Source organism: Penicillium cinerascens (assembly GCF_028974065.1).
Source record: "Penicillium cinerascens strain IBT 15544 chromosome Unknown contig_9_segment0_segment0, whole genome shotgun sequence".
NCBI lineage: Eukaryota > Fungi > Ascomycota > Eurotiomycetes > Eurotiales > Aspergillaceae > Penicillium > Penicillium cinerascens.
In genome coordinates this window covers 2,972,214-2,987,559 of record NW_026695296.1, presented here as the reverse complement: position 1 = coordinate 2,987,559, position 15,346 = coordinate 2,972,214, and the positions used below count along the sequence as shown (strand labels likewise).

Sequence of the window (15,346 nt, the reverse complement as noted above, 5' to 3'; positions counted from 1 at the left end):
GAGGGGTTTGAAGACGAATAGTTCCCGAGATAAGATCGGATCAAACGACTGGTTTCCCAAAGCGGCCGCACGCGTGGGCGCACGGGCATCAGTCGACCGCGGAGGAGGCGGCATCCAGGTCCACTGGAATGCTCGATCGTCGTGATCTACGCTACGTCAAAGTCAACATTGTAGACGTTCATGTCTTCACATCAAGAATAAAATAGGTGCCAATTGTTGTCGAGTGTCTGGAGCTGGGATTTCAACCAGCAACAGGCTGTTGGTTTGCACTCGCATCTAGCGCCACATCAAGCCCTAAGAGTAGGACATGCCAGTGCTAGAAGCGCCTCCATGAGAACAATACACGAAACAAATATGGACATGAGAATCGAACAAAAGTTGGAGTTGAAAGAAGAAAAGACAGCATCGAATCGTGTCTCAAAAGGTCGTTAAAAGGGGTATTTGAAGTCCATAAAGCCGTTTCCTCTCCGAATCGGGTTCTCCAGCTAACCAAGAGAATTTAAGACAAGAAGGTAAAAAAAGTAAAGAAGAAGCGAAGATTATGAATCCCGAATAAAAATGACCTCGGCTCTGCTGGAGATGAACGGCGTGATGCCAAGAAGCATACGAGTAGCCCCAACGTCGGAATGTGAATGGTCAAGGCCAATGATGCGCCTCTCTGATCTGACAGCATTTGGAGCTTGAAATCGATGCTCGTTAATGAATCGCGACCGCAGTCAGAGGGCTGAGCCCATAAGCAGCGCGAAGGATCCAGCGACCAGCGCCGCGGGCATGGCAGCGTTGACGCTGACGGCGCCTCCGGTCATAGCGACAGAGGGCACGGCGTGGGTTGAGATGGGAACTCGAAGTGGAGTCGACGTCGCGGCCACGGTGGCCAGGCTGGAGCTGGGCGTCGGGGTGACCGAGTTCACTCTGATTAGAGTCTTGGTGATGGTTGTCGTCGAAACCGAGGTGGTGGTCTCCGCAGCAGCGAGCTGGGCTGCAGCCAAGCAGAGGAAGGATGTGATGAGAGAGCTGATCTGCATTGTCACCGAGTTTGTGGTCTTTTTCTTCTCGGAGGGATAGTTTTCAATTGAGATCGTGCTCGACGAGGTTACTCGAGGATGAGGCCGGCAGTGAACCACGTCACCAAGTATCTGGCCTTGAGCGTGAACGAGTGAGACTTGGAGGGAAAGAACGTGGGAGCGCGGCTCAAGAGAGTATAAACGAGTGACTATAATGAGTGACTGAGGGGGGTGAATGAGGGAAGTTCAAGGCGGCTAAAGGGAGAGGAAAGGAAGCAGTATGACAGGGCGTGGCATGCAGTCTAAATACCAGGCTCAGGCACGAGGGAGCGGCCAACCTGGGGAAAAGGCCAATTCGGCCACTTCTAGAGGCCTTGGTGAATTTTATGGATTTTTCTGCACTAGCGGCGCCTACGATTGGAGGGATGCGCACGCCGTTCTGGGACTACGCGAATTAGGGCGGCCCGAAATCGAACGATGGGGCCCAATATGCAGTCAGACCTACGCTACTTGAGGATTTGTTATGAGCCAACTCGCCCAAGGGCGTCAAGGTGGAACACGAAATGGGTCCGATACCCGCACAGACTTCACCCTCGGGCTCGCATGCGAGGGACTTTGGTATGTCAACAATCACTGCGTCGCGTCATGGATGGACTATCGAGGCGGTATGAGGGCTGTCCAGCCTGGCCAGTGGAGATAAACGACGATTCCGAATACGTGGACATGATGCCCGATGTTGTCGGGGCCAATCCTTACCATGTGTACATGTCTGTATTGTGCCAACGAGCCAACAATAACCTGACCTCCAAACCCTCTGAGTTCGGGGTGTGTTCCATCAGGTGTGCGGGTGCCTGAGATGAAGATTTTCCTGGGACATGATGCAGGCCTGCAGGTTTCTCAGTTGCCCTTGGAGCGTTCACCGCGGATGCCCGGTCCCCTCTGCCCTGTGTTGTCTTACCCCTGGCGTCATGGATGCAGGAACGGATGAATCGGATCTGCTCGAGCCTGGTTGGTTGTAATTTGCCCCGGGCCTAGTCTGGGGGCTTTCTCATCAGGACCGATGGTAACGACCGGATTGGCCAGCATGATCCAAGACTGGCGGAATTCTCTCATTATGACTCGGTTGGTGCCCGGAAGGCTGAAAGTAGTGCGGGAGAGACAGCACAGTCCTTCGCGGTAGTGGGATGTGAACCCCACCAGAGTAATGAGAATCGGGGCTCGTTCGAGCGCAGCTTGCCTGTTCCTAGCGGGTTCCATGGGAAAGACGGGCCCACCATGGGCGATGGCGATCGACCTGCACACCTTCCGCTTGTGGCGACGAGTCCGGGGATTAGAGAAGGCACTTGATCCTTCCGAGTCTTTCGCTCTCCGATCTCTTGCAGCCAAATTTTCAATTTCGGAGTTGGTGTGAACACTTTCGGTCCTGATTATTGTGTTCTGATGCCCGTTCTGAAATATACTGAGCTTCGAGTTCCTGCGAGCATGTCTTCGGTTTGGTAAAGCTGGTGGTACGTACTATATCCTGAATATCAGAATGTACAGTATGTACATACATACTGTAGGTCGGTAGGTACAGCAGCGGATGCCGCTTCTTGCCTCTGCAAATGAGTGATCGGAATGGCCTGGGAGAAGGAAAAGGCAGCCAGACGAATGACTGCCAAAACGCGGCGCTCAATCATCACGTCGAGATGATTGTTTTGGTTTGTTTCCCATCAGGATGAGTTGAGCCACTATACACCATACTCTCTATGCCCGTGGACCTCTGGAGGTTGAGGCTAGCATCGATCTTGACTGGGCGGTCATCCATGTAAATAGATACCACCGCAAAATAAGATACCTTGGTCACGAACCCAGCGTACAAACCCGGCAATCGAATTGACGTGACGGCACCTGTCTTGATTCGGCATTTACAGCACCACAGGTCTTTCTGTCTGTCTCGGCTTATGCGTGGACTATAGATGTCTAGGCGGCTATTTTCACACGTATCAGAGATCCTAGCGCGCCGGCTAAAGAAAAACAAATATGTACTTGTCGGCGTGATCTGTTTAGCTGCCATACCAGGCCCAGCAAATCCTTTTGCGAAGTGACTGATCGTATGGAACAAGTCCTGTTTCATGAGACATCTACCGAAGAAGATAACAAAGAGATCAGGCAATGAACATAAGCTAGGAGCCCCAGCTGCAACGCCCGAGTCTGGCATTATACCTGAGTGACCTCAGATGTGTTTGGTGTATGTACATCGCAAGCTGGGTGGCTAGTGACTCCAACTTGTCCACCACGGCCTGCGTATAGCTTTGCACCAACGGCATTCCTTATCCTTACAGGTCTGTTGAGAACGCTCAAAATCGAACTCTGCTTATATCGTACACGTCGTCCCCGTCAAGTTGGTAGGTCATGTCACGTCTCCCTTGGCAGCACTCCCAAGAATAGTGAGGATCATCGAGTTTATTGACGCATCGGCCGTAGGGGGTTCTGGCGCGGAAGCATCATCGGGGGGCCACGGGCGCGGAGCCAGGCATCGTTGTAGGGTCCCTCGGAACGGATAACGCTACCGATGGACATGAAAAGCCTGGGCACGAAGGGAGAATCTAGTTAGTTCATGGAATAGGACATAAGAGAACACGCTCAAGATCTTGGAAACAAGGGTAGGGTGGGAGAAATATAGCAGAGGAACATACCCGAAAGTCGCACCAGAGCCGGCCATATACTTGCCTAGGGTGCGCATGACACCGTTAGGGCCAGCGCCATACTGGAAGATGGTCACAGTTCCTTCGCTCCATAAGCTTCCAGACCATGAAATCTATATAAACTGGGACAAGGGAGCTCACTCACCAATGATGAATCCCATGATGCCACCGACAGCTAAACCAAAACCATATCAGCAAAAGCTCAGTCGATGACGATGTAATCCTTTTGGATTCACGTACTAGATCCCATCATAGCACCCATTTTCACTAAACTCAGATTAGCCTCACTCTCCATGATTGAACATATCGCATCGCATTGCATTACAATGCTCGAAGTGATGTGATAGGGCTGACAACGTACTCTTGTCAAAGGTCGAGGGACCCGCAGGACCCCCTGGGGCAGGGCCAGCAACGACAGGCATCTTATAGAGAGCAAGCCTGAGTTCCACGTGGTAGCAAAAATGAAGGGGATTTGATCAGCAGCAGCTTGAAGCCGAGCAAAGCTAGGCAATTCACCTGGCGACTGGGAAGGAATGGGGAGCTTTTTCTCTCAGCGCACCCCCGGAACGGAACTGCCTCCGCTCTGGACACGTGATCCAACGGACACACTGCACGTGCAGATAGCACACGTGACCAGCCCGGGGCTGCCAAGGGAGCAGGAGACCAGCCGATCTCCTCTCCCTTGGGCCAGTTTCCTCATGGCTGACTATCCTCGGGCTTTGATATCTTTCTTGCTACATCGTTGCTAGGGTGGCCTCACGCCTCTGGCTAGGCGGCATCCCGGTCCTGCACTTTCTCCATTGTCCTTGGACGGTGTGAGACACCGGTCGCTGCTCACTTTTCGGCACGACCTCACATCTCCCTGGTCTGGACCACCGACTCTCATGTCCTCTACTGTGATTAAATCTTCTTGAGACGAACTGGAGCCGGTTAGTTGCATACTACTCCCAGCTTTCTTCTCGCACCTCTCCTTCTTGAGCCCGTTTGGGCCTGGGTGACTGGATTGTCTGGCAAGCACCGACAGCGCTAACGCGACCGTCCTGAAGTAGCCGCCCGAGATCAAGAAAAACAACGGCCCTTCGCGAAATCGAGGAACACTACTCATTCACGACCACAACCACGAACAAAAACCGCGCTACAACAATCATTATTAATTTTGTCTTCTTCCTGTTTCTTGGAATATCCTCATTGCCACCGTCGTTCTACCAATCTGCGACTGCCAATCACCGCCAGGACAAATAGTATCGAACGCTCTCAGCCATCCTTCTCCATGACTGCTGTGGCATCACCGCCTAGTGTGCAATCGGGGTCTCGCTTGGGATGGTACAGCACTGGTGACGGAGGAGAAGGAGCTCTATCGTCAGTGAATGCGGAAGAAGTATCCCGGATGTTTATGCCGCGGAAGCACGTTCAGCGATCAAACTCCTCGTCCTCCCTCTCGTCATCTTCCTCTACGGCGACAGTGACCAACACTCAATCAGAGACCCATGCTGGACAGAATTCCAGTACCGAAGTAGGCACTTGGTCATCCAAAAAGAAGCCAATCAGAAGTCCTTGGTTTAACACCAAGGCCGAAGCGGTAGCAGGAGTAACGAACCTCCGATCCCAGCCGGTTCCTGCTTTCTCCTCTGGGCCAACTGCATCGTCAACAATGTCCGCCATTCACCAGCCTCCGTCTATTGTCCCCTCACAGCACATGCTACAGTCATCCCAGCAGAATGGTATTCGGCAGACCAATGGGCAGTCTGCAGACCCTCCTGCTATTCTTACTCTCACTCCCATGAACGGTACATTCGAGAAAAAACAAATTAATGTGCCCTTCTTCTCCGAAGTGCTTCGAATTGGTCGCCAGACCAATGCAAAAACAGTGCCCACCCCGGTTAATGGGTTCTTTGATTCTAAAGTTCTCTCTCGACAGCATGCTGAGATTTGGGCCGATAAGACTGGAAAGATTTGGATCCGTGATGTCAAGTCATCAAACGGTACCTTCGTCAATGGCCACCGCCTGTCGCCGGAGAACCGCGAGTCAGAGCCTCATGAGTTGCGAGAAAATGATACCCTCGAACTGGGAATCGACATCGTCAGTGAGGATCAGAATACCATTGTACACCACAAGGTTTCTGCCAAGGTTGAGCATGCTGGTCTCTATGGGACCACCCCTAACATCTTGGATCTTAACTTCGGAGATCTAGATCCCGCATCGGGTGGCGGTCTTCTCCCTTCACCTCTCAGCCAACCGCTCTCTCATCTACGTGGGCGATCCAGCAGCAATCTGAGTACTCGTAGTTCTCAGAGCGTCGCGAGTAGCCAGTTTAACGCCGTGCAACAGCAACGTCAAATGAATTATTGGAACTCGCCCATCTCTGTTGAGCAAGTGGTCAAGAGGTTGACGGTATGCATGTCCAACTAACCGCCAAGGTCATCCTCGATGGAATTGCTAACAGTCTCTGCAGGGGGAGTTGAAACAAGCCAAGCAACAATCCCAGGATCTTCGCCAAACCGATGATTTTCTGAACGCTATCATGAAACCCGGTTATGCCGAGAAAGAGAAAGCCACCAAGCCTTCTCTCGAGAATGGCGGACCACGTCAAATAAATGGCCGCCCCAAGATGCCGCGCGTGGACTCTTTCTCCAGATTCTCGGACCCGCCAGCTCCCCCACCACAGCAACCATTGCCAGAGAAACCAGATGCGCCTCGAAGTGGCATGGATGCATTCTCACCCTTGAAACGTAGTGACACGGATAAGCAAAAGCCGGTCTCCACTACAAGTTCTCCGGTGTCGCGTGATTCAAGTCAGATTCTGTCACTTCTTGAGGCGTTATCATCTGCCAAACGAGAAATTGACGTCCAAAGTGTCCGCATGAAGGAGCTTGAAGATATTCTCCACCAGGAGAAGGCTGCGCGCGAGTCTGCAGAGGAGAAAGTTAAGAAGTTGGAAATGCGCTCCTCATTGGAGCATGCGAAACAGAGCGCCGACGGCTCGACTGATAGCCTCCCGGATAATAATTCGGAGACACAACGCGAGCATGAGGACGTGGAGAAGGCGGAACAACCCAACGGGTCAATTCCGCCATCCGAAGCCTCTGCGGATCCTGAAGCTACCAAACCAGATTCTTATCCAGACGTGAACACTGCACAGCTTCAAAAACGTCTCGAGACCATGATGGAAGAGATGGAAGAAATGAGGAAGCAGGTGGCTTCGTTCAAGGACCGTGCAGAAAAAGCTGAGAACGAGAATGCCCACTCGCGGAAGTCACTAGCGGAGCTGATCGAAGACCACCGCCGTGAACGCGACGAGAAAGCTACGGCTGCGGCTGCTATTCGCAAGACCAAGCTAGATGTCCATGGGCAAGATACGGCCAAGTCGACTTCTGAACATAGCTCACCAGCTGAAAATGGCGCCGCGGAGCCCAGCAAGAAGGGTGACGCGTCAGTGCAGCATTCCGACCCAGCCTCTTTAAAAGGAAAAGAGATGGATGCAGCAGCTACGGCGTTGGCTACCCAATGGCATCGTCGCGGCTTTTTGGAGGAAGCAAGTCCTTTTGCGTCCATGTTTGGCGTGGTTCTGCTTGGGGTTGGTTTAATGGCCTATCTCAATGGGTGGCAAAAGATGGACAAATAAATGGGCCTTGGGTCCACGCTTCATTGCTCTTCTTGGCACGGTAACGATTGTCTTTCCTCAAAAGTCGGCGCCTAAGACTGGGCGACCCAGCATGATCCTTCTCATCCCCTACGACTTTATTACTCTTGACGATTTGATATCCTTGTATCCTGGCCTCGGTGCCTAGCTACTTGATTTCTCTGGGATTCGGTGTTGGTTTTGCAGCCGTCATATTGCATACGTTGCATACCCTGACTTTCTCTCTTGTCCTTTGTGTCTCATCACGGCTTTAGCCTAATTCGCGCCAATCATGACACCTTGGTGACGGATGTCCTGATCTTTTTTCCCTGGATGAACCCCTTTTCTCTCATTCTCGTCACACCTGTCTTCATATCCCTCGTCTCATACGTTTAAGCCCACACAGTCTCTTGCCTTTTTTCTTGACCCTTGTTTTGTTCCCATGAATGAGCCTTCATCCATTCAAACCGAGCAGTTTCTCTTCCCTGTATATGATGAAATCACTATCCTATTGATGAGCATATGCCCACGAGCGAGTATCTGGAACTCTCCGATTAGGCTAGTTGTGTAAGTAGGATTGCGGGTTGCTAACGTAGTCTTGCCCACGCGCATCATCTATTCACCCCCTGGGCTAGAATTTTTACGCCGTAGGATAGACAGATCAATAAAATGTTTCTCTTTCTGAAGAGCTCCGCTGTACCTTGTACTTTGTACTTTGTACTCGATCAAGGTAAACGTTATCTCACAAAGGCAGGTTCTGAGGCCACTATATACTCGCGTAATAAAGTTATCGAAGTACCTGTTAGAGTCATAGCAAATAACTGCTATACGAGGTTCAATATTGGAGACTAGACCAAAGTCCGCAACTACTGATACACGATAGAACAGCCGTAATAACATCAAAGTCAAAACGCCTACAATCCCCGCTGGTTCCCGCTGATGTTGCCTTCATAGTCAGAGCTGCGCACCCGAGGGTCAAGCTTGTTTAAAAGATTGGAGCTGTGAGGACCTGAGGTTCGTCTCTTGCCAGTCTCATGTGTGTTGTAGCTGCTGCCACCGGCAGCGGTACCGCCGAAGCCCTGCTGGCTAGCACGATTGTTGACTTCCGATTCGGCACGGTTCCCCGTCTGGCTCGTCATATTCGAGCCTGTGTTGCCGGAGCGAGTGTTGTAGCCATGAGAAGGATCACTGCGCAAATTGCTACCACCGGTGGAACTAACGTTGGAGCTGTAGTCGCCCATCTGGCCGGTGGAGGTGGTGTTGCCGGTGGTGGTGGCCCCGTAAGTGTGCCGGTTGTCTAAATCTGAACTCAGTGTCTTTACCTTAGAAGCACCATAGACCTTTTTATGCTCTCACCTAAATTGCCGTCGAAGCGGGAGTCCAGATTACTGGTCATCTTCGATTCGCGAGGGCCAGCATTGATATTGTTCGACCCGTAGCGTCCAGTCTCTTCATAGGGAACGGAGTCGGTGTTGTAGTTCCCGGTGTGTTTGCTGGAATCATAGACATTCGAGCCCATAGTAGACGAATCATAGCCACCGGGACCCTTTCGGGAGGCATACTGGCCGGAGGTGTAACCACTGGTTCCGTAGTCACTCATGCCTGTGTTGCTATTGCCGTGGGTGATGTCTGACGAAATGTTAGAGCGTGGAAGGCCATTTGGAGAAGGATTCAGTCTGACCATCCATCCTGCTGGGCATATTGGGCTCGCGCTGATTGCCAGAACCATAGCCGCCGGAGCCTTTGTTGACCGAGCGGTAGGCGTTGTCATAGGCATTGCTGGTGTCTTACGGGTGTCAGCGGATGTGAGTTTGCGAGATAATTCTATACGCTCACCATTCACTTGAGGGCTCATCTTGGATTCGGTGTCATAGCGATTAGAGCTGAGGCCTCCTACACCCGGAATAGTTGATGTGTAGTTACTGGGATTGGTAGAATCCATGGCAGATGAGTTGTACCTGCTGGAGCCATGGTCCTTGTTTCCAGACATGGAAGAACTGTAGTTTTCACGGTTATCTATAGTAAACGAGTTAGGCATTCAGGCCGTACGTCATTCAGAAGACAAGCTCACCATCCATCTTGTTTGCCCTATTGGATGGGTCATGAGAGTATTCCTTGCTCTCCGAGTTATGGTGGCCAGTCATGGCATCTTTGACCTTGTGCATCATTTTCTCCATGGTAAGTTTTGTGTGTAGGATCGAAAAAAAAACCAGATTGGGACAGGATGTGTAACTGGAGGGTTGGGTTTTGTCGATCTGTGAGTTTTTGACACAAAAGGGGAGGTCGGTCCTATTGAGGGTTTAAATGCTTTGGCTCTTACGTTCACCACAACCGATCCATTGCCCAATGTCTACTCGTGGAACTCAGTGACGACATGCCACATGATGGATAAGAGGAGAAGGGCCACTCACGGAGGAGTAGAGCTCTGATACGGTCTTCCCCAGCCTGTCATGACGTTCCAGTGGCACGATGAGGAATGCGGGACAAATATTTGTGGGGGAACAAATAAAGCCGACCATGTCATCCGTCGTCATGCTTCCAGATATTGAAGACCAAATACGCCACTCAACTGGGGCCTTAGGGATATCTTTACCGCGTGGAATCCTGCGGAGTGGAGAGAATGGAAAACGTAACCAGGGACTGCTCTGCAGGATATATCCACGGTCATGCAGCCAGCGTTCTCTTCACGTTAATGGAGGTTTCGAGCACCAGATGCCTAGACGACATTTTGAGCTAATGGCTCATATTCAGGAGCCATCCTTCCATATTTCTCGGTCTTTTTTCCTAGAATATATAATTCGTGAGAGCTAACTAGTTAATCTAACTACTTAGTTAATTAGTTACCATACACACTACATAGACTGGGAGGTGGATCTATGTACATCTCTGTGTGCACTGAGTATGCGAAGTCTTGTCGCTGCTCGAACTTGTCCCCGAATTTGTTGCAAGTGCATTTGATCCTTATAGTCTTCCTACACGACTGTGAGCCGGTGAGTCGAACGTGGAAAAGCCAAAGGAGCGGTGGCTTATGCGGTTGCCTGGCGGCATGATTACATGATCGGCGAAGGACCTGGAGACTTTGGAAGACCATCGAGACTGGACGTTTTCAAGAGCGTCTGTAGACTGGACTGGAGGAGATCTTAGTGGACTGGGAGAGGAAGGACTCATGATCAATCGCGAGGGAGATTGTGGAAAACATGAACGGTGGGCCAAGACTCGGCTAGACGGGCGCATCAGGTGGTGTGTCAATGCCTTAGGCAGTCAGCATGTGACTGCAATCTATGCCGTCACAGCGGCTTAGCTAATCCATCAGTTCGCCTCCCCTTCTCCACCTGATTGACTTGCCATTTCCCTCCTCCCATCCCTTATACCCCCCCCCCCCCCCCCTTGTTCCCCGGGTGTGTTGGTTGTGGCCGTCGGTTCTTTTTGACCAGCGGTGCTGCTCATTGTCCTCGATGAGTGGCCGCCTGCTCGCTTGCCGCCAACCATTGGATTGGTAAGAGGTCCCGGCCCCCGTCAGCATCGTCGTACAACGGAAGCCCTGGCACCGTCAAATCGTTCTTGTGAACGTTCATCCTCTCATTCTCATCTTCCGCAAATTCTGAACCACGGTGGCTTGTTCAGTTGCCAGAAATGCGACCGCCACGCCTTCTCCTTGTTCTTTTCTGCCTAATCTTCTTCCCCATCATCCTCACCATCTTTTCCGCGCTCTCTTCGTCGAATGTAGCGACTCCCACTACGTTCGCTGGTCGGACGTCTGGGTTGCACGCCCTTTTTTCCTTCAACATCCCCTCTTCGCTCTTTCCTCCGTCGGCTATCATCAGTCTCACCGATGACAACTCCACCTTCTTCCTTGCTCGCCCTGCGGCATTCGGCCCCCTGTTACCGGGCAAAGGCCTAAGCGGTCAACTCTGGGTGGGAAGTGGCTTTGGCGAAGGAGGACTGGCTGCCGGTGTTGAAGGTGAACTGGGTTGTTCCGATATTCCCGGCTGGGGCGAAGGCGCTGGTCACAAGAAGAAAGACTCTCCTTTCAGAGTCACGGAGCAGAAATCCGGCAACTCTGGAAGTGGTACAGTGAACGAGGGTGCAGTGTCACAGAACTGGCCCCGGTTGCCATCGCAGGCCGAGGCCACCTGGCAGAGCGATCGAAGTGACGCCACGGTCCCCCCCTCATCGAACGATGGCACTGACGATCATCTCCACCATCCATTGCCGGAGTCTAGTGTTTCAGATACTGGTGCGAACCAGAAAAACGGAGACTACGTGCAGGTCAAGCAATCTACACATGCGGATATACAATCGTTGCAGGAGACCGCTGAAATCCAGGGCAAGGTTGTACTGCTGAGCCGCGGTGGCTGTGGATTTCTCGAGAAAGTCAAATGGGCCCAGCGCCGGGGTGCTGTCGCGTTGATCGTTGGTGACGATACCCGAGGCGGCAACTTGGTTACGATGTATGCAAGGGGCGACACCTCGAATGTCACGATCCCGTCCCTGTTCACATCCCATACCACTGCCCACTTGCTTTCATCATTGATCCCCGCTCACTCTGGATCAACATCCAGTCTGGGTGAGGCGTTAAAAGCTTTTCAAGCGAAAATTGCAGGTCACCCCGACGTGGACGCGCAAAGAAAGCAAACTACGACCGCAACTGCCGCATCTACGCCAACGTCGACTAGTTCTTCTACGTCACAGGCAAGACCTGCGGGGACTTCGAACTCGAGTGGTGGGTTCCTGCGTGCTATCGGTTCGCTCCTGGGGCTTTGCAACAGGAGTGGGGGCTCAAGAAATCCAGAAGACAGCCGACGTCCTCCCAGTAGTGGAAACATTGACTGGATGGTTCTAGGCTCCTGGGGCTCCACTGGGACCCGCTCTGACTCGCCAACAGGCCTGACGAGCTCCAACAGCCGCAGCCGAGCCAAGGTCGATGAGAATCTAGGTAGTACTCAACTTGAGCCTTCTGGCGGTTTCCATGACGATGACTTTGTTATCGGTGTTCAGGACTGGAGAGATCCAGATCTCATGCTACCCCGGAGCAACACACTCCCGATACCCAGTACTTCCACAACAGGGAAGGACGGTTTGAAAACCCCGCTCTCGAGACAGAGGCGTCTTCTACTCCAAACGTCCTTCGAGGCGGTAGCATCACCCCCGGCAGTGGGGAATATCAAAGTATTGATAAGTCAACCGGGAATGTTCGTGAGGCAACCGTGAAGGAGTCTGCAACAGATGCCAAAACAGCCCAGAAGGAATCCGACAAGGGCTGGTTCGCGAGCCACTTTGGCTGGGGTGATAGCCCCAAGCAAGATGTCAGTGATGCTCTACCATCTTCCTCCCCTTCTGTCCAGAGTGTGGCGGCATCCCAAAAGATCCAAGACCTGGCTCCCTCCTCGAGCCCTGCGGCCACCATGCTCTCGGAGCATCAAGGTCTCTGGGTTACTTTGACACCTACTAGCATGTCAACGAGCCCCTTCTTTGATACACTTCTGGTACTCGTGGTTAGCCCACTGTTGACTCTCACGGTGGTCTACGCTCTCTTGCTACTCCGATCTCGCATTCGGCGTCGCCGTTGGCGTGCTCCAAAATCTGTGGTTGAGCGTCTTCCTGTGCGAACTTATCACACAATCTCCAGCAGTTCTTCATCATCTACTAGCTCTCCCCGACCATCTAGCCCAGGAACGGTTTCACAAACCTCTCCACTTCTTGGTAGTGGTAGTCGCTCGGGCACCTCTCGACCAACTCGTTCGAGGTCGCAAACATTTTCTGGAACCACGAGAGATTCGGGTTCCAGCAAAGGAGAGAAGTCCACTCCTTTACAGTCTGGCTCAACTTTGTGGCGCCGCAAATACACAGGAAGACAAGTGGAATGTGTCGTTTGCCTTGAGGAATATATTGACGGACAAAGCCGGGTGATGAGCTTGCCTTGTGGTCACGAATTCCACGCAGAATGCATGTAAGTGGCTAAGTACTCATCCCAACATTCGAGATATCCTCCCTAACTGTCTCCAGCACCCCCTGGCTGACAACCCGCCGCCGAACTTGTCCCATTTGCAAGGGTGATGTCGTTCGTTCGATGGCGCATTACCATTGTGATGATTCTCGCCATCCAGATGAACAATCCAACAACATCCCTCCCCAGGAGTTGGATCCAGGGGCCGATGCACCCTCCACTCCTCTTCTCATTGCTGGCGTGAATGGTGACTCAGATACCGAGCAGAATGCTGGCCTTGATGGTCATGCGAGCTCCGCGCCACAGTCAAGTTGGAGAAACCTGGCTTCCCTCAGCTTTTCTGCCCTCAGTGGTGACACTATCTGGCACCAGACTCGTGCAGACCGGAATCGTTGAACAGTCCTCGTTGACTTCTTGTGTTTATTTTCTTTAACATCATTCCTGCCTACACGTAGGAATCGCTCTATTTCTTTGACGCATGCCGTATTAGCGATCGTTTGATTCCCTTATGACATTCAATCTGCGGGGCGTTCTGCGGGTACATCTCGGAGTGCTAGGCGGCTGCAACGCATCTGCCAGCATTCTTGAAACGACTGGGATATACCCCGCTGGCCAATCGTTTCACCATCTCTCTTCTTAAGTGGATAAAGACTACAATGGATACCAACACTTGATGCTTTACTGTCATCCCTAACCTGTGCTCGGCCGGCGACGGGCCATCCTTCTTGTCCTGTACTTGAATCTACCCTCGTCATTCAATGAAGCTGCCAATCGTTGCTCTGTAGTGTGTCTTTCAATGGCTATAATAGTATCATAATATGCAATATCCCTGGCTCTTGGAGCATGGTACCTAACCAGCCGTATTTCCGCAGTCTCATGGACTTATTTACCTCTACACAAATCTACCTCGTAGATGTCTCCATTTGCAGGATCATCACCCTGTTGTATACTAGCCAAGGTGACGACAAGGGAGTAAGCCCTGGGAGACTAAGGAGAAATTGTCGGGATGGGTGTCCGAAGAACCCATCTACACGGTCAGAACCCGAATTCTGGTGGCAAGAGCATGAGATGGGTCTGTGATAGCGCGTGCGACTTGCAAGTGTGGATCTTGATCTCGATGCAGGGTATGATATGCGAAAATGTCCTTGAGGCTGGCAGTAACAATGTCACACCTCGCTTTCGTAATGCATCCTTTGCAATTTCTCGTTCGGTGTCGTAATTTATTTCCGTGGCTTAATTTAGAAGGTTCGGCATGCCGAGGAGCTCGGCGCCCCCGAGTCTCGGCCATCGAGATACACCCGCCGGTTCTCCTCGTCGCAGGATTACGACGACATAGTTAAACCAAGCAATCGTACTGTCACGATGACAGCTACTCGTATCAATCTTTCACAACATGAACCTCATGGTGATTTCTCACGACTCCCTGTCATCACCCACATTCTCCTCCAGAAGGACTCGACCCAAGAATCATCACCACGCCATTTCACACCGCGAGACGCTTGAACCTGAGCTAAGAAAGAGTCAACGAAGGTATTGAGATTGTGAGTATGATGTTTCCTCCCAAGTTGTGAGGTCTTGCAACATTCTCATGCATCTGATACCATCGATGTTATGTTTAGTGCTAACCTTGATACATAGGCAAGCACCCGATATTTGGACGCATAGGCTAAGAGTGCCCTGCTCGAAGAAGCTTACTTCTGCTGGCTCTTCAAAAGTTTGGGTGAACCCCAAAGAATGGTCTAGTCCACAGGTGCGTATCTTCCCCAGTGATCCTCAGACAGTAATCTACGCTTTATTGTCAGCCTTTCATCTCATTCCACTGATAATAACATGATAGTCATGCAGATTTGAGCAGTCGACCGCTCATAATTTCCACTCAATAAGACCACAAACCTGGGGCTTTGGTGAAAGGTGGCGTGGTGCTTTGTTGTGGGTGGATTGCTACAAAGAAAGTGCCATGGTCCCAAGAAGGGGGCAAGGTGCCCCATATGCACAGCATGGTCAGTCCTGAAGCCTGAGGTATCTGTATTGCTTTTCAACTAACCATGTCTTCTGGGCCTCCAGGACAGGTACGTTGTTGTGCTCATA

General features: G+C 51.7%; 6 protein-coding genes across 6 annotated transcripts; 2 read left to right on the top strand and 4 right to left on the bottom strand.

Moving 5' to 3' along the window:
* Positions 1-716: 716 nt before the first annotated feature.
* On the bottom strand, positions 717-1,025 carry N7498_007925 (uncharacterized protein; the record flags this gene model as incomplete). Its single annotated transcript, XM_058454987.1, has 1 exon — positions 717-1,025. The coding sequence occupies one exon, from the start codon at positions 1,023-1,025 to the stop codon at positions 717-719; it is 309 nt and encodes a 102-aa protein (XP_058307236.1).
* Positions 1,026-1,970: 945 nt separating this feature from the next.
* N7498_007924 (uncharacterized protein) lies at positions 1,971-2,683 on the bottom strand (the record flags this gene model as incomplete). Its single annotated transcript, XM_058454986.1, has 2 exons — positions 1,971-2,427; positions 2,562-2,683. The coding sequence occupies 2 exons, from the start codon at positions 2,681-2,683 to the stop codon at positions 1,971-1,973; spliced, it is 579 nt and encodes a 192-aa protein (XP_058307235.1).
* Positions 2,684-3,449: 766 nt separating this feature from the next.
* On the bottom strand, positions 3,450-4,113 carry N7498_007923 (MGR2/ROMO1 family protein; the record flags this gene model as incomplete). Its single annotated transcript, XM_058454985.1, has 5 exons — positions 3,450-3,573; positions 3,683-3,773; positions 3,837-3,866; positions 3,932-3,958; positions 4,053-4,113. 5 exons carry the CDS (start codon positions 4,111-4,113, stop codon positions 3,450-3,452), a joined length of 333 nt encoding a protein of 110 aa, XP_058307234.1.
* An 848-nt stretch (positions 4,114-4,961) lies between these two features.
* N7498_007922 (FHA domain-containing protein) lies at positions 4,962-7,314 on the top strand (the record flags this gene model as incomplete). The annotated part of the gene is made up of 2 exons (XM_058454984.1): positions 4,962-6,083; positions 6,145-7,314. The coding sequence occupies 2 exons, from the start codon at positions 4,962-4,964 to the stop codon at positions 7,312-7,314; spliced, it is 2,292 nt and encodes a 763-aa protein (XP_058307233.1).
* A 911-nt stretch (positions 7,315-8,225) lies between these two features.
* On the bottom strand, positions 8,226-9,488 carry N7498_007921 (uncharacterized protein; the record flags this gene model as incomplete). The annotated part of the gene is made up of 5 exons (XM_058454983.1): positions 8,226-8,608; positions 8,668-8,940; positions 8,993-9,097; positions 9,148-9,327; positions 9,383-9,488. The coding sequence occupies 5 exons, from the start codon at positions 9,486-9,488 to the stop codon at positions 8,226-8,228; spliced, it is 1,047 nt and encodes a 348-aa protein (XP_058307232.1).
* Positions 9,489-10,944: 1,456 nt separating this feature from the next.
* Positions 10,945-13,654, top strand: N7498_007920 (uncharacterized protein; the record flags this gene model as incomplete). Its single annotated transcript, XM_058454982.1, has 3 exons — positions 10,945-12,247; positions 12,310-13,261; positions 13,318-13,654. 3 exons carry the CDS (start codon positions 10,945-10,947, stop codon positions 13,652-13,654), a joined length of 2,592 nt encoding a protein of 863 aa, XP_058307231.1.
* Between the last annotated feature and the right edge of the window lie 1,692 nt (positions 13,655-15,346).